This window comes from Gossypium hirsutum, chromosome D09 (genome assembly GCF_007990345.1).
Source record: "Gossypium hirsutum isolate 1008001.06 chromosome D09, Gossypium_hirsutum_v2.1, whole genome shotgun sequence".
NCBI classification, from domain to species: domain Eukaryota; kingdom Viridiplantae; phylum Streptophyta; class Magnoliopsida; order Malvales; family Malvaceae; genus Gossypium; species Gossypium hirsutum.
Genome location: NC_053445.1, coordinates 17,635,339 through 17,658,046, shown reverse-complemented (window position 1 = coordinate 17,658,046; position 22,708 = coordinate 17,635,339). Strand labels below are relative to the sequence as shown.

General features: G+C 34.3%; 1 protein-coding gene across 3 annotated transcripts; it reads right to left on the bottom strand.

The window, feature by feature from the left end:
* Nucleotides 1-2,481: 2,481 nt before the first annotated feature.
* LOC107892072 (single-strand DNA endonuclease 1) lies at nt 2,482-7,378 on the bottom strand. Of its 3 annotated transcripts, XM_016817048.2 has the most exons (13): nt 7,259-7,355; nt 7,111-7,151; nt 6,837-7,029; nt 6,691-6,742; nt 6,521-6,593; nt 6,365-6,438; nt 6,225-6,284; nt 5,579-5,744; nt 5,224-5,323; nt 4,300-4,382; nt 4,062-4,162; nt 3,674-3,804; nt 2,482-3,107 (listed from the first exon to the last, which is right to left on the bottom strand). In XM_016817048.2, the coding sequence occupies exons 1-13, from the start codon at nt 7,312-7,314 to the stop codon at nt 2,603-2,605; spliced, it is 1,635 nt and encodes a 544-aa protein (XP_016672537.1). In that variant the 5' UTR covers nt 7,315-7,355; the 3' UTR covers nt 2,482-2,602. The 3 variants fall into 3 exon arrangements, with proteins under 3 accessions (XP_016672537.1, XP_016672535.1, XP_016672536.1); XM_016817046.2 differs by having other exon boundaries at nt 7,111-7,378; XM_016817047.2 differs by having other exon boundaries at nt 5,224-5,320; nt 7,111-7,378.
* Between the last annotated feature and the right edge of the window lie 15,330 nt (nt 7,379-22,708).

Here is a 22,708-nt window from a genome sequence, read left to right as displayed (position 1 = left end):
CGTCCCATGGAGGCCAATTGGTTAAATGGGGCTCATTTGACCCACTTGAACTAACCCAATTCGTGGAACCCATGGCGAAGCCCATCCACTTGAAGCCTTAGTGGCTCTATGAAACACTAAAACTAGAGTTATCAGGGTAATTATTGTAAATTTATCAAGGTAATTATTGTAAATCCTAAAGATAAGCACTAATCCCAGTCGTTTATATAATTCAATCTATATCGTTGGATCTGGGGAAGCTCAAATATAAAAAGAGGTATTCTCCCACATTTGTAACCATTCCATCCCATTACACTTCACTTCATTCTTAAGTTAAAGAATATTTTTTAGATTATTTACTCAAACACTTGGTGCGCTATTATTTTATTGTGGCTTTTCTATTTGATTCAAGTCCCTTTTTCTTTTCGAGTTGCTTTCGCTTTATTTCTGTGTCATAGTGAATTTCCCTTAAGAATTCTCATTTTTGAGAGATAGGTTGACTTAGAAAAATTTGAAGCAAAGGAATCGCCTAAGGTCGAACGGTTTTCTAGACTAAAATTCTAACCTCATGACACTATCGAGGGAATACTCAAGTCTTAAGTTTAACTCTTCCATCTTGCATATCAAGTTTCCATGATCCAAGCAGTACTAGTGGCATGTGTTAAAAAAAAGTGTTTCGTACTCTTTACCCTGTTCAAATGACTGGCTCCATGGGAACCCTAGTTATGGTAGATGATAGTTTTTGGTCAACAAATCATTCGCATTAGCAAACATGATGTTTAAAGACTTTTGTTTGGTTATAGTGTAACAATGAATATATTATATCTTTGATAATAATATGTTTATGTTTTAAAATTACTTAATATAGTTGAATCATCACATTCATCTTATTGAACCGAAATTCAAAGATCTAATCATTTTAACCTCTTAATGTAAATAATATAACATGTGGCTTGTGTAGTGACAACATTTGGGGGTAAAAGTATCATAAATGTCTCTATACTAGGAGTTGAATTGCATTTCACTCCCTCTACCTAAAAAAATGATCAAACTAATCTATATACATTAGATCAAACAACAAATTAGTTTTAATTTTTTTTTTAAATTTCATCTATTTGTATGGTTAAAAATTAGTATTCATAACGAAACAACCAAATAGAGATAATAAGTGTTAAAAGTAAAAAATTTTAATCTCATTCTTAATGCGTTTTTGGATGATTAATCAATGCAAAATGGTGAATTTTATACTCTTAATCCTTTAAATTCATGTTTCTATACTTAGGAGAGAATTAGGGAGCAAAACAAGCAAAAACAGAACGAAAATCGGACAATTGGAGCAGACTTCAGGAGCCACACAGGCTGGGCCTTCCCACACGGGCTGGACATACGGTTTTGTGAGCCACACGGTCATGTGCCAGACTGTATGGATTTCGCGATTCGTACTCCAAATATGTGAAAAAAATGCAAATTTTAGGTTTTTCGGGCATTCTAAGACCTATATATACCAAATATAAGAAGAGAAGTGAGGGCCGTCAGAGAATATTGAAGAAAACAACTCGGAAAACACCATTGAAGCTGACTCTGAAGCAGATTTCCACCAAGATAGAAGATCTCCTTTTGATTTCTTTGAAGTTTATTATGAGTTTCTCTATTTTTTTTGTGGTTATATTGTCTTTGAGATGTTTTTATTCGCTATTATGAACTAATTTTCTAAATACCTAAGGGAGATGAACCTTATGATGAACTCTGTCTTTTGATTTCTGTTTTACGCAATAAATACTTGAATCTTGTTCTTAGTTATGTATGCTTAATTCTTGATTTAATATTTCTGAATTATTAATTCATGTTTGATGTAGCATAATTTAGAGATTTCTACGGATCAAGATATTAAGTGAATAAATTGTCTAATTCAGATTGATAATTACAGATGCAATCTAGATGGATTCTTTCTTAGATATTGTTTCACTCCTTGGTTGTTAATTGATTATTTTCCTGATTTGTTTTTTGTCGTGTTCTTAGTTAATTAATTTAGCTAATTTTAGTTTTAATTAATCATTCCAATTTATTAGTTAAATAATAGAAAGACAATAATTACTAGTACTTTTAGTCTGTGGAAATAATATCTTGCTCATCGTAGTTATACTATTTATCGATAAGTGCACTTGCTTTTATCGTATTTTTAGTTGATTTCGTGGACATCAAGTGACATGTGGCATATCACCATGTGTACATTAAAAACTAACATGCTTGACGATATAACCAAACAATGGCACATGGTGTGTAACGTGCACACCATACTGACATACAAAAGACCAATTTTTAACAATTTAAATGGATGAAATTTTTAATAAAATGACATTTGTTCTTTGATCTAACAGATAAAAGCCCATTAACCCATTTTTTGAGTAGAAGAGACAATACAATTTGACTCACTACAAGAGCCTCTATGATACTTTTATCGGCATTTGGATGTTTGAATCATTCATAAATGACAAAAAAGGATACACATAAATAAATAAGTCACAAATTAATAGAAAGAAAAACATACTTGGACATGTCACAAAGATAAAACATGCATAATAGTTGACTGATAATCTACATATCTATCATGGCTGCAATCCATTCAATTGAAGTCATCTCGAATGCTGGCAAGAAACAGTCTAAGCTCTCTTGCTTTCCTTACATGTTCAGGTGATCTCTCAGTTTCCGATTCACTCAAATCGATTATAGTAATGTGTTGATCATTCATTTGAGTGCATCTAGAAACAACCCGGGACTGCACTTGCGGGGAAGGGCTCAAAAGATCTATAACTTCATGTTTTGGAGCAGTAATGTCGGTTTCCTGGCATAACATTGTAGCTCTGCAATAGGAATCCAAAATGATTGGGGGATCTCGGTTCATGAAATTAACCTCGGTTGCTGTCGGCATTTGATCTGATATAACTTCTCTTGAAGCCATGGGACTCGACTCACTCCCTAACTCGATGTCAAGCAACAGATGTTGCAGTTTCTGATCTATTTCGGTCAGAGAACATTGTTTTCCCGATTTCGTCGGTCTTGATTTACGTTGATTTTTCTTCTCTAGTGCTCTCTTATCATCAAACTCTTTGATCTTTTCAGGACAAGCACTGTGGAAAGCAGGAAATGAATCATTTATTCAGAGAATACATTAATAAATACCAAAATAAAGGGCTGCCAAATCTTTGAAAAAATCGAGCTGTTTGAAAGTTTAAGGGTAAAAGTATCATGGAAGCCTTGTAGTAGGAGTCAAGATTGCATTTTGCCCCTTTACTCAAAAAATAGCAAATTAGTCCATGTACATCAAATAAAAGAGCAATTTGGTCCTTTCAGTTCAAAATTTCATCCATTAAAAACACATAGCATGCCATGTGTACATTATGTTGATGTACATGAACCAATTTTTAATAGTAGAAATGGATGAAATTTTAACAAAAGAACCAATTTGCTCTTTGATATAACATAAAGGGACTAACTTGCTCATTTTTTTATTAAAGAAAGCTAAATGCAATCCGTATCCTAGTACAACGGCCTCCATGGTACTTTTACCAAGTTTAAAAATTGAATATGAAAAAGCCCATTTTTTTGTTGGAGTGCATAATAAATTTTTCATCTTTTTATGTTCCAACATAACATCGATAAATGGTGGTAAGCGATTATGATAACGGCCACATACCTCTCTACAAGATCTGAGGGCACTACAGAGCTTTTAATTCCATAAAGTTCTTCCCACAGCACCTCAAAACATTCTCTTCCATGAACTTTTCGGCGCTTGATAATTGCCGATACAGGACACTTAACTGGCACCTGTAACGGCAAAAGATTTTAATGGTATCTAGGATTTACAGATTAGCATCAACAACATCACAAGAATTTTCAATGGAGAATCAAATACTACTGTGTAATATTTTCATGGCATAAAACTGAGAACAAATTATGATGCATATTCTGGTTATCACATAAAAAACTGGAGGCTTACTTATAGGTAAATCACATTCAAACAATCTATTTTAAGTACATGTTCAGGAATAAACTTGTATATAGATGAAAGATGGAAACAGTACCTCCTTCATTGGAATGTTAACATCTAACTGAGACGAAGTAGACCGCAAATAAGCAAATCGTCGTAAATCTCTTTCAGCAATCTTAGGAAGGATGTATTCATCTGAGCCATTAATACATTATGAGCTCATATGTTCAAAAAGCAACAGCATGATTGTAAACATATAGCAAATGTGGCCTTGGCAAAGGGCATTTCCCTTAAGCACATGCACTTGGTAAATTTTGGAGCAAAGAAACTACCTGTTTTTTCAGGAGGCCACTCAAAGAACCGAGAACAGAGCATCTGCAGTTGCTCATGCTGGAATGGACGCTGTACAAGAGCTCTACAAGAACAAAGTAGTTAAAAATTTTCATAGGTGAGCTTCTGAACAAAGCAAGAACAGATGGACAGTAAAAGTACGATGGGGGCCCCTATACTAGGAGTCAAATTACATTTTACCCCTTTACTCAAAATATAGGGAAATTAATCCCTGTACATTAGATCAAAAGGCAAATTGATCCTTACTGTTAAAAGTTTCATCAATTTGTACTTTTAAAAATTAACATGGCAAACGAAATAATCATACAAAAACACATAATGTGCCACGTGTACTCATGGTAATGTATAGGGATCAGTTTTTAATGGTAGAAATTGAAGGAACTTTTAACAGAAGAACCAATCTGCTCATTGATTTAACATATAGGGACTAATTTGCCCATTTTTTGAGTAGAAAGAGCAAAATGTAATCCAACTCCTAGTACAGGAGCCTCCATGGTACTTTTACCATGAATAGACCCAATTCCAATAATCAGTCATCTTAGGCTACTAAGTTTTTAGTTTAGATGTTTGGAGATTTAGATTTCCGCAATGAATATGGCCAATATTTCTTAATAAGGGACTTGTACTAGAAAAAGCAGGTCACATTTATAAACAAAAACACCTCACTGCAAAATTTTCCAAATTCTCTTGAATTGCTGTACTATCTTATGAAAGATTTATCCAAGACTTAAACAATATTAAGAAAGGTCTGCATACACACTAGACACAAACTTTGACATCCATCCATAATTGCATCAAACATGCAGATGTTCATGAGAGCAGACATGTCAATATCGATTTCATTGCATCAAAAGCCTTGTCTTGGTATATGATCATATAATGAGACTGGTCTATACAAATTTTACCTATGGACTACATCAGAGTCAGCTGAATGGCACTTGGGGCTCATATATGCTTCCACCACTCGCAAATACTGATCATCTGTTTGTGAATTCTGAATGCCTCCTATCACAATCAGTCAAAAAGCTAATTGTGTCAATTTGGGTATATATAAGTCGTCTCACATCAAGCTTAAAGTTTAATAACACTCAACCAACATTCTTCTAAATAATAATCTCAGTAAAAATATCAGAATACCTATATTAAGACCTCTCCAAATACAAGGATTTGTTTACTAGTTGGACCAATGTTCTTCATAGGAGTCAATCTCATTATGATATACAAGCATTTTATGTAATAGAGGCAGGTTACTTCATTTACCATTCATGTTCACTTTGCAAGACAATGTAGTTTCCTTGTCATTGCACTTGACCTGACCTTGCTTCTTTGAATTTTTTTTCTTCCTTGTAAAAGAAAGTCCTTCCGATGCAATTTTTCGAAGAATATCATTGTCCCCAACAGATTTAACAATCTGGCATGCTGCCTCCTGCATCAGTAAGGAATGTGAGTCTTATTTTCCGTGAGCATTTTTCAAAAGAAGCAAAAACAGCCCACGAAGATATTAGAAGCAGTTGGTAAAAGTACCATAGAAGTTCCTGGAAGTTAGATTGCATTTTGTCCCCTCTACTTAAAAAATAGGAAAATTAATCCCTGTACATTTGATCAAAGAGCAAATTAGTCCTTTCTGTTAAAATTTTCATCCATTTGTACTGTTAAAAATGGCCATGGTTGATAGAATAACCAGAAAGTAACAAGTGGCATGCCATGTGTACCACATGCTGACGTGCAAGGAACAGTTTTTAACAATAGAAATGAATGTAATTTTTAACAAAATGACTAATTTGCTCTTTGATCTAATGTACAGGGACTATTTTGCCCTTTTTTTTCAATGGTAAAATGCAATCCAGCTCCTAGTTTAGGACCCTCCATGGTACTTTTACCAAACAATTTTGATATTGAAACATACCAGACCAAGACCACGGACACCCTGAGTGTAATCACTGCCAAGAAGAAGGGCCAAAGAAATCTGAAAGTCCCAATATTATGAGTTCCTATACATGGTACAATTAACTAGTATGGTACATGACAAGCAAAGCTGTAAATTACCAAGGAGTTCCTCCCAAATCCAAGTTGTCGCTCTATATCATCCATTTCATAACAAACAACATGGCCTCCTTCGCCTAAGTCAAAACATAAAATGGTTAGCAAGTTCATAATCTACAAAAACAAGTTAAAAAGGAAAATTAATACCCAAAAACTTACCAAGGCAAATGTCTCTGTACACTGTCCTGGCACCAAAAAGGAAGGTATCTGAATCAGAAGAGAAACACCCATCCTGATGATAGTAAAGTAACTTAATGAAGGGACTGCATTTGCAAATATTGAACTAATTTCAATTGTATCACTAAAAAAGAAGAAAAACAACTACTTACACATAAGGATTCTAAGTTTAGTAAAGCGCATTGTGCTTCAGCTTCCTCGATCCTGAATTTCAAGTTTAAAGAAAAAAGAGAGAAAGAAGAATTAGCCCTGGGTTCATTATCCGAAATAAAAAAGCAAATGAAATATTGGGAATTACCCATCTAAACATGGAACTCCAAGTGCTAATCCAAGGAGTTTTGCTTCTTTGATCATACAAGAGAATTCAGATCCCATATTCCTTTTAAGCGAAGACAAGTTTTGTGAATGTGAATTTGCCCCATCTTGAGCCTCAGGTCGTAAGTTTAAGCGCCGCCTGTAAGTACATAATTTGATGGCAGGAATTGACCCATCTACAACGGAATAATGAAGGAAGTGGGTAAAAGTAGTGGAAATACAGAGCCATATCCGAATTTGATGAAAAAGAAAGTTACCAGTAACAAAAATGAGAGAGCAATTCAAGGCAATGAGAGCCCTGAGGCGGTGAAAGAGAGAGGCGAGATAAAGCTTGTTATTGATGGGGCAGTGAGATTTGTTAACATTTTGAAGCTGAACTATCCAACAAGACAGATCTATGCATACCCTTTTGTTGTGGAGATGATGAAGAGGCAATGTTTTCTTGCATTGTTCCAATACATCCCACAGATTCTTCACTCCCATTCTCCGATGCTTCGATTTTTGAATGCCACACAAAGCGCCAAATCCTTTATAATACTACTACTACAACTACGTAACATTTTCATGGGCCGGCTTACCAAAGTCAGACCCCTTCTCCACCAGGCTTGGGCAAAGGAAATCAAATATTATGTTTATTACACCAATTCATCCACCTAATCTCAAAAATTAGAAGATTTTGGTAAAAATATTAAGTTCGATTTAAGTAAAAAACTTAGGGTTGTATAAAATATAAATCAGGCTCGAGCTTAAACATTTGAGGCTTGGGCTTGGCCTGATCCTTTTTTACAATTTGTAATATTTTATATTATGTTATTTTTATATATTATGTGTTGAGTAATATTCTCTCTTGTTCTATTAAAGGAAACATAGAGAGTATTTATACACATTCCTACTGCTACTATTACAGCTCACAATAGGACCCAGTGTTTTGACTTGGCCTTTGGGCCGAGGGCCCTGACATTCCCTATCCCTGGTGCTGACATTCGCTAGGCCTCTTTTGGCTTATTGGACGCTTGCCTGCGGAGCACGCGGCCCTTTCTAACATTAGGATTGACTCTCCCAGCGAACCTTGCACCTGCCAGTCACGAGCGAGGGCTCTCTTCGCACACATGGCTCGCAACCTCGTCCCTACGAGGTTTATTCGAGCTCTCCTCTTGCAGCCTCATTTCTGCGAGCTTTCCTCTTGCAACCTCATTTTTGCGAGGCCTACGCGAGCTCTCCCGCGGGCTTCCCGCGTGAGCTATCTCTGCAAACATCTTGCATTCCATAGAGGTCTTCAGCTGACTATGCCTATAAGCAAACATTTTTCTTCCAAGTCAGGTTCATCCGGGTCAGAGGTCTAGATCCTAACAATTCAGTCCCCCCTTGGTGGGCCTAAGGGACGTTATAAAGTGGCGGGCTTTAGGTCCATTTCAGAAGCAGCTTGCTAGGCATGCCGTGGGGCCATTTTAGACACAGCTGCCTTACCACATGCGAATCCAGGCATTGGGTGCACACATCCGGTCGTTGAGATACGAATCATTTTTCTGTGCTCGCATTTAGGCCATTGGTTCATTTTTGGTTATCCGAACGGTTTTAGGGGTCTCCCTTTAAAAGGGGATAGTCGAGTTTTTAGGTTTCTTCATTGTTTGGCTTTTCTGCAAATAGAAATCGAGGTAAATATCACAAATTTATTTGTTTCTTAACTCCTATATATTTTTTCTTTCTTCTTTTGTTTGAAATATAGTAAGAATGAGAAGAGCTCACAGCTAGATTGTCTCGGCTCATCCTATTCCAATCATTGTGACTAAAAAACCCTATGCCTGCGCCACAACGCCAAAGGAGATGAAACGGGCTCTGGCCATGTGGAGAATCGAGCTTCTCCACTTTGTTTATGATTTTTCCATTCCCTCAGGGTCATACCGCGTGTGTGAAGCAATGGAAGACAGCTTCCTTCTTCCATTGTACGTCTTGGAAATGGGCTTCCACCTTCCTCTGCACCCCTTCTTTTACAGTTTCCTCAACGACTATAGGCTCGCTCCTGGCCAAGTTTTCAGTTTCTCTTGGTGGCTCGCCATGGCGTATTTCCTTGACAGCTGCCAGCGCGACGAGGTCTCTATGTTCTCCATCTTCTAGCATCTATATCAGCTGACAGTGACTGACGTAGGGGAGTCCATGGGGTTCTACTATTTTCCCCTCATCGGAAAGCGTGAACAATTATAAAAAAACCAATGCAAGAATCTTCGCCTAAATCGGGGGAAATACATCCAAGTTCGCAGCCTACTTGGCGAGGGCTTTGGGTTTCCCACTAGATGGTCCTTTCCTAGCAAGGATATGCGCGCTTTCCAGAGGAGCCTCGCCACTGATGAGGCTGTCGCGCAATATTAGAGGTTGCGCGTTGGTCGCATGCTTGCCCTAGAAGAGGTTTTAACTGCCAAGAATGTCTTCAGATTCTATCTGAATGATCTTAGCCCAAATGGTTAGAGGGCTAGTGACAACCAGAAGGTCGCACGGTCAATTGGTGGGCGACCAGCGAGAGACACTTAGCCCAACGGTTCCTGAAACCAGTTTGGGATGATATTGACAGGGCACTTGAGGGAGCCTGCAAACTTCTTTTACAATTATTATGGGATAGTGCTTTGTCACTTTGCCCTTCCAAAGTTTGAGTAAGAGGAGAGGATTGGAGGAGGTACTCACTTGTTACTTACTTCTACTAATCCTATGTGTAAAAGTCTGAAATTGGGCCTAGTCGGAACAGTGGTTTTGGGACCACAAATGTAATATTTTGAAAATTTCTACAGTAAGATGTTATCCTTGGTATAGTAAAATAAGGAAATAAAGTAATAAAAAAGGGTAATATTGAGTTATGTCAATATTGGAAAGTATATTATGACATATTAATTCAAGAAAGGATTAAATCGCAAAAGTGAGAAAAATCAAGAGTAAATATTCAAAATTTGAGGGGTTAAAGTGTAAATACAAAAAAGTTGAAGGACCAAAGGTGTAACTATTATAAGGGTGGAATGATCTAGAAACTAAGAAAAATTGATGGATTAGGACCAAATTGAAAAAGGTGAAGAATTTTGAGGGACAAAATCATAATTTTACCAAATTAAGTGATGACTCAATGATAGAATTTTAAAATATCATAAAGGGCAAAATGGTCATTTAGAAGAGAGAAATCTAGAAGATAATGATGATGTTGAAGATATTTTAGATTAAATAAATAAAAAATATTAGTTTATTAATATTTTAATTTGATTTTTAAATAATATTTTATTATTTTATTAATTTATTGTTTAGTATATATATGTGGAAAGAAAGATGAAAAAAAAACCAACCAACCCATCATCTTCCATGCATCCAACGTGAGGAAAAGAGAGAAAGAAAGAAAGTTTTGCTTTCTTTACAATTTGGTCCCTCCTTCAAAAAAATTACCATTTTCACCTAAAAATCAAAAGAATTTCCATATCCATCAAGAGAGAAAGATAACAAGGAGACTATGGGGAGCTAGAATATCAAGTTAGATTCAAGAAATAGAGGCTGGAGGAGAGAGAAAATCTAGTTAAAGATTGAAATCAATTGAGCAAGGTAAGAGCATCAAGATTTCAATATGTTTTTGAGTTTGATATTATTGAAAAAGTATGAAATTGATGTTAATGTAGGGTTTCCTTATATAAGGTTTTATGTTCTTGATATGTTAGTGAAGAGAAAATAAGAGAAAGTGGTGAGAAATAGTGTAGAGAAGGAAAATAAGAGTGTTATAAACTTAGTAATCAATATTTTGCACTAAAACAGTTTTGGACAGTAGCAGTAGGCTAAATTTGAAAAACCACCATAAATTGAGGAAATATAATTAGAGGATTAATAAAAGATTAAATTAAATCTTATTGAGTCTAGTTTCTTATAGAAGAAACGGTGTAAGCAATAGAATTGTAAATCATGAGATATAATAAATTTTGTGAGACAAGGTCAGAATGATTTCGGGTTCCCCTGTACTGACTTTGGAAAATCATAGAAAAATTTTAGAAAAATAATTAGAGGCTTAAATTTATATTTTTAAATCCTTAATGAGTCTATTTTCAATAGAAACAAACGACAACATCATTAGAATCCTGTACGAGGAGATAACTAATTTTTAGTGAAGAAGGGTCGAAACTATTAGACAGCAGTATATGGATGACTTTAAAGAATAAAATGTACTTATTGGCTAAGACAAAAATTCTGAAAATTTTATGGTAATAACATATGTGAGTTTAGTTTTAGATAAAATTTACGGATCTTAATTTTGAGTTCTGTATCTCAAGATATAAATAATTTAGTGACTACGACTCAAGTGGACAGCTTTGAATGAATATATATAAGTAAATGGTGAAATTATAGATAATGTTACCTATAAGCATGTTATATACATTAAGGATGTGGAATGGAGAGGAGGAGGAGGAAAATATATGATTATTTAACTAGCATGAGTTTGCATTAAAAATGACCAATTTACATGTTTTAGGTTCAGGGACTAAATTGAACAAATGTGAAACTTTAAGGGTAAATTTGTAAAAATGTCAAAAAGTGACCAAATTGCATGAAATGGATTGGCCATTTATCTAAATTACAAAATTGAATGAAATTTAGAACAATATTGGGTGGAAATATGAGAAAAACAGAAAATTTCCAAAATGTCCCTAAATTTTAGTAATTCTGCAATTTAGTCCGGTGAGCTCGTATGAGCTATATTCTATATAATTTTAATTGAAGTGAATGCTATTTGGTAATGAATATTATATATATGTGTGTGTGTGTTTTATTATTGGAATCAAATTATTTTTGGTAATATGTATAATTATTTGATGCATTTAAATGATTATCGGAAGCTCGATTGGGTTGGAAGCTTGTTGGAGATATATCACATTATCCATTGGTTCTATTGGTAATTTTGGATGATTTGATTCTGGTTATAATAACTTGTATAAGTTAAATTGGTTAATGTTAGCTCATAAATGTTTTGATTTTAATTGGTCATAAATATGAATGCTTGATGAAATGAAATGTCTGAAAATTAATTTGTAAACTCTGATAATGCACTATAACCCTATTTTGGAGAAGGATACGGGTTAGGGGTGTTGCATTTAGTGGTATCAGAGGTACGGTTTAGTCTGTTCTCAGACCAAACGTAGCATATGTGAAGTCTAGTAATACATGTCATGCTATTACTTGTGATAGTGTGATATCTTCGGGCTCTAACAAAATTGTTTTGTTAAGTTAGAGATGATTTTCAACCGAGCTATTTTTGATAATGTTGAAAACAATATTGAGATAAATGAAATATGCTCATGTTATGTTGGAATTTTGAAAGGTAAGAATAGAAATTCATGAAAAAAAAAGTTTATGTTGTGATAAACTCATCCAAGTATGTTGGTGATCATATGATGCTATGTGCTTAACATATTTGATTAAGTGAATATGATAAGCGAATTTACTTAAATAGACGGAATGTGTGTTTATATACATTTACTTGAATAAGTGAGAATTATGGAGTGCTATAGTTATGAAAATGGGTCGGCTAGACCAAAAATTAAAGGAAATTGAATAAAAAATTATTTTACGAGTCTAGGGGAAAATCATAAATTTGTCAAACTCTAGGGGCAAAATTGTAAATTTTCCAAAGTGTGATTTTTGGACTGGATTGAATAATGTGAATGTTATATAAGCTAAATATGTTATTATAAATTGAAAAAGATGAGAAATTGACATTGATTGGTAAAAAGAAAAATGAGAAAAAGTGAGAAATTTCCCGATTGAACATTCGGAATAAAAAGGGATATGAATGAAGTGACAGAAATGATCATATGTGTGGCACGGACTGTGTGTAGGCCACTATGTAAAAGTGAAAGTGATGGTCACGTGTGTAGTACTATGTGCAGGCTACTACGTGTACCAGAATGATAGGTCGCATGTGTAGTACTATGTGTAGGCTACTATGCGTACCGGATAGCTTCGATCACGTGTGTAGTACTATGTGCAGGCTACTACGTGTTTCGGATAGTGATGGTCACATGTGTAGTACCATGTGCAGGCTACTATGTGAACCGGTATCTTTGAATATAAATGGGGTTGCTAAGTGCTGATTCCCCCAAGGGGTTGCTAAGTGATGATTCCCCGATTCATTGGTGGTTGCTAAGTGCTGATTCCACCGTATTTTGAATGTGAAGGGGGTTGCTAAGTGCTGATTCAACCGTATTTTAAATGTGAAGGGGGTTGCTAAGTGCTGATTCCCCCAAGGGGTTGCTAAGTGCTGATTCCCTGATTCATTGGTAGTTGCTAAGTGCTGATTCCACCGTATCATTGAATGTGAAAGGGTTTGCTAAGTGCTGATTCCCCGAATCACTGGTGGTTGCTAAGTGCTGAATCCACCGATAACGGATAACATTCCGAGTGTTCAACGGGAAAATTTGAAAGGTGAATATATATATGGTGTACAAGATTATGTGAGAAATATTTGGGTTTGAAACTTTATCAACCCATATGTAAGATGGGAAGAAATATAAAAAGTACAAAAGAGCAATTTTAAATACAAAACTGTTTTGAACAACAACAGTGGGGCAACTTTGAAAAATCACTATAAATGGTGGAAAATGAATTAGAAGTTTAGTAATATATGAAATTGAAGCTGAATGAGTCTATTTTCATATGGAAGAAAAAGGGGAAGCAAAAGTGTGACAGCCCAAAGTTGACCCTAGTCGAAAAGTGGTTTCGGGACCACGAAACCGAGTCTTATAAATAATTAAAAGTTATATTCTGTGTTTATGATGTGAGTAAATGCATGTGTGAAAGTTTCATGCATTAATTTGATCATCTTTATGTGAATTTATTAATATGGACTTATATGAAACTTTGTTGGAAAGTGAGAGGTTAATCTTACAATGGTCTAATAGTACATGCATTGAAAGGAGTGGTTTTGCATGTCAATTTACCCATGATAAACATAGTGGCCGGCCAAGGAAAGAATATGCTCCACTAATTCAAAATTTAAAATAATTTTGTATTAACAAATGATTTAATAATTGAAATAAAAGGAATTAAATAAAAGAGAAGAAGGAGGATGGTGTTCATCTTCTTCTCATACCTCCCTCAAGCCGAAACAAGGATGAAAAAGAAGGGAAAACCTACCTAGAGCAATTCGGCATTCATCTTTAGCTATTAGGAGGTAAGCTTTGAATTTGTTGATTTGGCTTTATAATATGCTAAGTTAAATTGTGGATGCACTCTTGGTAATGTCAAGAAAGTTGAGATTTCTTATGGTGATTTGAGCAATATGCCGAATGATTAAGTGTTGGAATTAGGGGTTATTTCATGTTGTATGGAACAATGGGGGAATGACTAGAATGGGGTAAAGATTTTTGGATGAGTGGCTTAGAGGAGCCTTGTACATTCGGTCAAAGATTGAGTCTATTTAGAATGTAAATTTCTTCCTCTATGATTATTTTCCTTGCATGTTAAATGGTTCTTGATAAGACCAAAGGAATGATCAATAGGCATTAAAAGGCTAAATGTGTGAATTTAAGGTATAAGAACCTATAGGTAATTACATAGGTAATGTTGAAAATTAATGTAGTATATTCGGCCATGTAGAGTATATCCTAGAGATATTATGTTTAATTCTCTATAATCGGCTAAATGAGTGATAATGGTTTATAATGTTGAATTGAATTATATGTATAAGTAGTTAGCAAAGTGATTAAACTACCGAATTTAACTATTAAATGTGTTCTAAGCTTGCTGAATTTTGAGATGCGATTGGGAGTAAATTTGACATGAGCATATTTTGTTAATGATAAATATGATAAATGTATATATAGCTGAATGTGATATGTGTGAATTATATGTTAAATTAAGGCTTGGTAAGCTAGCTATTAAGGTGAAATGCTAATGTTAGTATTTGATTTGGTAATAATCTGTTTGGGGACAGCAGCAGTAAGGTGATTTTGGAAAATCGCCATAATTTGTAGGAGTTGAATTAGAAGCTGAGTGAATTATGTCATTAAAGCTTGAAGGGTCTATTTTCTTACAAAAGAAACTATAAAAACAAAAGAGTTACCGATCTAGAGATATTTGAAGTATTGTGGGGCTGAGTCAAAATGACTGCTGGATTCCCTGTTCTGTTTTTAGAAAATCATTATAAATTGTACAAAAATGATTATAAGATAAAATTTATATGCTTAGAATCCTTAAAGAGTCTAGTTTCAAATGAGATCAAATACAACACATTTTGAATTCTGTAAAATGAGAAATTGGATTCGTAGTGAAGAGTGGTCAGAATAGTCAAACAGTGAAACAGGGGAAACTTTAAGAAAAATCTGGTATTGATTGGCCAAGCCTAAAATTCTGAAAATTTTATGGATGGAAGATATACGAGTCTATATTCAGGGAAAATTAACGGCAAGTGAATTGGAGTTTAGTAGCTCCAGTTATAAATAATTTAGTAACTACTGCTCAGGAAAACAGCTCGTAGTGAATATGTGATTTTGTTGTAAACATTAATGAAAGTTTGCCAATGAATTATTTATTGATTATTATAAAGCTTACTATAATCTATGTGTGTGAAAGTCGGATCAATATATATATTATTCTGAAAGTAATACTTGAATAGTCGATTAATGACTATTTTAAATTTTGTTGAACTTAAGCTCAAGAGCAAAGGGGAACTAGATCCGATAAAGGGAAGGAAAAAGTAATTGAATAGCCGTTGAAGTCGTTCGACGACATTTGAGGTAAGTCTTCGAGTAATGACCTTACTTGAATTATATTGAAATGAATAGTCATACTATGACGGATAGTCGAATGTGCTTAGAGACTATGTTATAAAGCCAATTGAAATCATGCTCTTTGTGTGTGGCTACTGAGCCGAAATTTGAAAGGTTTAATAAATGTGTTGTGTTTGAGCCTTAGTAACGAAGAAATGATATGGATGTGTTATGATTATTGATATATGTGTGCATGAGCATTGGAATATATCCGGGCTAAGACCCGAAGGCAATTATGCGAGTTGATATATCCGGGCTAAGACCCGAAGGCAATTATGCGAGTTGATATATCCGGGCTAAGACCTGAAGGCAATTATGCGAGTTGATATATCCGGGCTATGACCCGAAGGCAATTATGCGAGATGATATATCCGGGCTAAGACCCGAAGGCAATTATGCAAGTTGATATGTCCGGGTTAAGACCCGAAGGCAAATGTGTTTGCGTCTATATTCGGTTAAATACCGAAGAAACTTGGGTTTGAATGTGAGCGTTTTGTGCTGTAACTAATTCAATAAATATGCTCGACCAACCCGAACGATAAGGTATGTTTGCATGTGCATTGGAAAAGTCGATTCGTTTTAAATAGTATTCGTGCGATCGGCTAACGAACTTTCGGCTTTTAGAAAGGTTGATACCTTGTGCATATATGTTGATGAAGTGTGAAGTAAGTATGATTATGAGAATGTGTGTTAATAAAGTGACTTAGTTAGCTATGTGAATGTAATACTGTAGTCAAAGCCGATTTCATTACTTGAGACTTACTAAGCTTAAAATGCTTACCCGGTTGCTTTGGCTCTCTGTTTTATAGATTTTGTTCGTTAGCTATCGGATTCGGGATCAGCGAAGTCGAAGTCATCTACACTATCAAAGCTCTTTTGGTACTCTTTTAGTTGAACTCTGGATACGACATGTATAGGACTACCCCCTGTTGTTTAAGTACTTTTTGTGATGTATGTGTGTAAAGCCATGCGAAAATGGCTCGTAGAAGTGGAGTATGGCATTAGACCATTTGTGTTTATGTATGTATATATGGTTTCACGATGTGACTATGGTTTGGAATGGAAGTGTTGGGCTAATGATCAGCCATTGGAATGGCTAAATATGATCACATGTGGACCTATGTATGGCAAAACCCTAGTTGGTCCATGGTAACCACAAAATAGGTAAAGTTTACCTTGAAAACAGATGCTGACAGCAACAGTGGTGTAGATTTGAAAAATCACAAAAATTCGTAGGAGTGGAATTAAATAGTGAATAAATTATGTAATCGAACCTTGATGAACCTACTTTCATATGGAAGTAACGAAACAATCATATGAACATTACAGTAAGAGATATTCGGGTTCTTGTGGAACAGGGCCAGAACAGTTTCTGGATTCCCTGTTCCGCCTTTGGAAATTCACTATAAATTGACTAGAGATAATTAGGGGTCATACCATATATGTATGGATTCCTCTCTGAGTGTAGTTCCCATAGAAACAAACGGTATCAGTATTGAAGGTCTGTGCAGAGAGATATCCAAGTCGTAATGGGAAAAGGTCAGTGTAGTCGACCCCTGTAACATGGGAGACTTTGACTAATAAAATGTACTAATTGGCCCGACCAAAAATTCTAGAAAAAAATAAATAGGTGGGGACATGAGTCTAGTTTCAGGGAAAAATCACAAAACTGATTTTCGAGTTGTGAAACTCAAGATATGATTTTTGAAGCGACTAGTACTCAGACTGAGCAGTGTCTGGAAAAATTTTTAAAAGTCTGTCAACACCTCGTGTTCGACTTCGGTGACGGTCTCGGGTTCGGGGTGTTACAAAAAGAGTTGTATATTTGGGGATATTTTAATTTTATTGAGACAGAGTTAAATTGATTTCGAAATCCCCTGTTCCAAATTTGGAAAATAACCAAAAATTGGAAAAAAATAATTATGGCTTGAAATTTACATGCTTGAATTCCTTAATGAGTATATTTGTAAGATAAATAAATGAGAACATTGTTTGAATTCTGTACAGGGAGTTAAGTAAATTTTAGTAAGGAGAGGTTAGAACTGTCGAGCAGTAAAACAGGGGAATCTTTAGAGAATAAAATGTACTAATTGGGTGAACTAAAAATTCTGAAAATTTTATGGAGGAGAGATATATGAGTCTAGTTTTAGGGAAAATTTACAAAATTCAATTTGAAGCCTTATAACTCCAGATAAAAATAAATTAGTGACCGTGACGCAGAAAATCTGCTTGCTGGAAATTGAATTGGAAGATTAAATTGAGTAGAACGCAGGAATGAGTACTTTCGGTAAGTGATATGTGATTCCGTATAGGACCATAGCTGGGCTATGGCATCGGTATATGATATGTTATTACATGTAAGACCATAGTTTGACTATGGCATCGAGAAAATGAGGTACTCAATTCCGTAAGACATTCTTTAATTTGACAAATTGTGGCAAGTGTTAAGCAAATTTTACGTGATAAACCATATTGAACAGTGAAATTGAACTCAATTTTTAAAGAATTATCAGATTATTAGTGAATGGAATAATGTGAGGCCCGTGATAACAAAATTAGTGAGGGAAATGATAATTAAGTGGTAAAGATGCCTATATGTGACGATTACAATCAAAATGAACACGATGATTTTTTTTTTGGATATTCTATATATATATTCTTTTATCCTCAAAGATATGTGTATAATTGTTTAGTTTCTAATAGAGTTCTTATGTCATGAGAATGTTAGCTAATTATAATGTCAGACGAAAGCTCTATTGGATGGCCGGTTTGTGATCGATTATTGTTCTGTTTTGCACGCATATTTAGAAAGTGTATTGTTTTGCTACGATGAAACTCCAGAGCTAAAATATGGTGATTCTGGTGATTTGCATGCTAAAATAATGTTGAAAGATTGTGTGTTTGAGATATATTCTCAACATGAAGAATAGAGTATTTTGATATGTTAATGTTCGATAGTTGAAATCAACTCAATTGTTTTATTAGAGTGAACTGATTTATCGAGATATGATTTGAGTTGTATGTATTTAAGAATGCGTATTCACGAGTATAAAGACGGATAGTCGAAATGAAAAATCTATATTTCAGAAAGTATGATATAAAGATATATTTATTGGAAAGAGGTATATGAGATTAAATCAATTAGTGATTCAGGAAAGTTAGTGAAAGTGTTTTATGAGAGTTACAAGTAACTTCTTTTGGTAAGATTTTCGGGGACGAAAATCCCTAAAGGGGGGAGAGTTGTAACAGCCTGAAATTGAGCCTAGTCGGAACAGTGGTTTTGGGACCACAAATGTAATATTTTGAAAATTTCTACAGTAAGATATTATCCTTGGTATAGTAAAATAAGGAAATAAAGTGATAAAAAGGGTAATATTGAGTTATGTCAACATTGGGAAGTATATTATGACATATTAATTCAAGAAAGGATTAAATCGCAAAAGTGAGAAAAGTTTTGTGGGTCAAGAGTAAATATTCAAAATTTGAGGGGTTAAAGTGTAAATACAAAAAAGTTGAAGGACCAAAGGTGTAAATATTTTAAGGGTGGAATGATCTAGAAACTAAGAAAAATGGATGGATTAGGACCAAATTGAAAAAGGTGAAGAATTTTGAGGGACTAAATCGTAATTTTACCAAACTAAGTGATGACTCAAGGATGAAATTTTAAAAGATCATAAAGGGCAAAATGGTCATTTAGAAGAGAGATAAATCTAGAAGATAATGATGATGTTGGAGATATTTTAGATTAAATAAATAAAAATATTAGTTTATTAATATTTTAATTGATTTTAAATAATATTTTATTATTTTATTAATTTATTGTTTAGTATATATATGTGGAAAGAAAGATGAAAAAAAAAACAACCAACCCATCATCTTCCATGCATCCAACGTGAGGAGAAGAGAAAGAAAGAAAGTTTTGCTTTCTTACAATTTGGTCCCTCCTTCAAAAAATTACCATTTTCACTTAAAAATCAAAAGAATTTACATATCCATCAAGAGAGAAAGATAACAAGGAGACTATGGGGAGCTAGAATATCAAGTTAGATTCAAGAAATAAAGGCTGGAGGAGAGAGAAAATCAAGTTAAAGATTGAAATCAATTGAGCAAGGTAAGAGCATCAAGATTTCAATATATTTTTAGTTTGATATTATTGAAAAAGTATGAAATTGATGTTAATGTAGAGTTTTATTATATAAGGTTTTATGTTCTTGATATGTTAGTGAAGAGAAAATAAGAGAAAGTGATGAGAAATAGTGTAGAGAAGGAAAATAAGAGTGTTATAAACTTAGTAATCAATATTTTGCACTAAAACAGTTTTGGACAGTAGCAGTAGGTTAACTTTGAAAAATCACCATAAATTGTGGAAATATAATTAGAGGATTAATAAAATATTAAATTAAATCTTATTGAGTCTAGTTTCTTATAGAAGAAACGGTGTAAGCAATAGATTGTAAATCATGAGATATAATAAATTTTGTGAGACAAGGGCAGAATGATTTCGGGTTCCCCTGTACTGACTTTGGAAAATCATAAAAAATTGGAGAAAAATAATTAGAGGTTTAAATTTATATTTTTAAATCCTTAATGAGTCTATTTTCAATAGAAACAAACTACAACATCATTAGAATTCTGTACGAGGAGATAATTAATTTTTAGTGAAGAAGGGTCGGAACTGTTAGACAGCAGTATATGGATGACTTTAAAGAATAAACTGTACTTATTGGCTAAGACAAAAATTCTGAAAATTTTATGGTAATAACATATGTGAGTTTAGTTTCAGATAAAATTTACGGATCTTAATTTTGAGTTCTATATCTCAAGATATAAATAATTTAGTGACTACGAATCAAGTGGACAGCTTTGAATGAATATATATAAGTAAATGGTGAAATTATAGATAATGTTACCTATAAGCATGTTATATACATTAAGGATGTGGAATGGAGAGGAGGAGGAGGAAAATATATGATTATTTAACTAGCATGAGTTTTCATTAAAAATGACCAATTTACATGTTTTAGGTTCAGGGACTAAATTGAACAAATGTGAAACTTTAAGGGTAAATTTGTAAAAATGTCAAAAAGTGACCAAATTGCATGAAATGGATTGGCCATTTATCTAAATTACAAAATTGAATGAAATTTAGAACAATATTGGGTGGAAATATGAGAAAAATAGAAAATTTCCAAAATGTCCCTAAATTTTAGTAATTCTGCAATTTAGTCTGGTGAGCTCGTATGAGCTATATTCTATATAATTTTAATTGAAGTGAATGCTATTTGGTAATGAATATTATATATATGTGTGTGTGTTTTATTATTGGAATCAAATTATTTTTGGTAATATGTATAATTATTTGATGCATTTAAATGATTATCGGAAGCTCGATTGGGTTGGAAGCTTGTTGGAGATATATCACATTATCCATTGGTTCTATTGGTAATTTTGGATGATTTGATTCTGGTTATAATAACTTGTATAAGTTAAATTGGTTAATGTTAGCTCATAAATGTTTTGATTTTAATTGGTCATAAATATGAATGCTTGATGAAATGAAATGTCTGAAAATTAATTTGTAAACTCCGATAATGCTCTATAACCCTATTCTGGAGAAGGATACGGGTTAGGGGTGTTACACTATGGTTGTTGGTGGTGCAGGGGGAAATCAGGGCAACGAAGGTAGTTCAAGCGACAGTGACAACATCTCACATGAGCTTAATAAATCCATGGACATCGATGCTTTAATAAGTAGTGGTGGATAGAGGCGCAGGACTTTGACTGGGGCCGCACGTGTCAACCCCTCTAGCGAGGAGGAAGGGAGTGGTACTTAACTAGAGCATTGCCAGAAGAGGAGGGCTAACAGCAGAGACCTTGCTACTGTAGTCACCCCCATACGTTCTTTCCCTCTAGCAAACTTGTAACACCCCTATCCCGTATCCGTCGCTAGAATAGAGTTTCAGTGTATTACCGAATAAACGTTACCTAAATCATTCAATTTAAAACATTTCAATAATCACAACATAATCCATCATTAAGCATGCATAACGTCCCTTATTCAAGCCTTCGAGACCTCAAAATCACTTTAGAAATGATTCGGGACTAAATTGAAAACATTTCAAAATTTTAAGAAAAAGTTAGAAAAATTTCAACTGTAAGGGTCACACACCCGTATGGCCTAGTCATGTGTCTCAAACAGCCAAGAAACATTCCCGTGTGGCCAGGCCGTGTAACTCTCTGACTTGGGTCACACACCCATCTGTGTTGCCCGTGTGTGACACACGCCCATGTGGCTAGGCCGTGTGCACCTAAAAGTACATTAAAACTCAAGTTTACCATTTCCTACTTACTTTGGCACTAAGCAACTCAAAAACCATTCGTTTAACCTATTCAAAACACAATCAAGCATACTCAAAACACGCCAAAACAATCATCCTAGGTGCCTAACCAATGTACCCTTATTGGCACCACATTTATATCATCAAAACATATCATCAATGCATCATTCAAATCAATATTTTAAGTATACCAATTCATTCAAATTAACCTAACTTATAACTACCTAAATATCAAGCTTAAGTTCACAAACATATCACAAGCAATGGTTCCAAAATAATGTGCCAATTTATGGCTTCAAACACAAACATATAATTATATACTCAAACCAATATTACACTTATAACTCCATTTACAAACCCTTCACAAAATAACTATCAACTAAGACATCCTAGGTACATGCCATCACAAAATGTAAACATCACCACATTTGAGATTAGAATTGTTGTTGGATGCTGAGTCAGCAATCAAAAGAGAAGTAACTAACCTGCGCACGGAAGACAAAACCGTACGCTAAGTAAAACTCAGTGATTAATGTAAATTACTTGATTGGATGTTGAATAGGTTAAACGAATTAAATTGACTAACCGATTGAAGTTTGAATTTTTAGAAATTCTTGCCCGTGTGTTAAACTTCTTTTCTTTCTTTCTTTATTTTCTTTCTTTTCTTTTGATTAATGTTGCATGCATCGAGTTTTAATTCCTTTTTCTTTTGTTTTATTTTACTTTCATTTTATTAT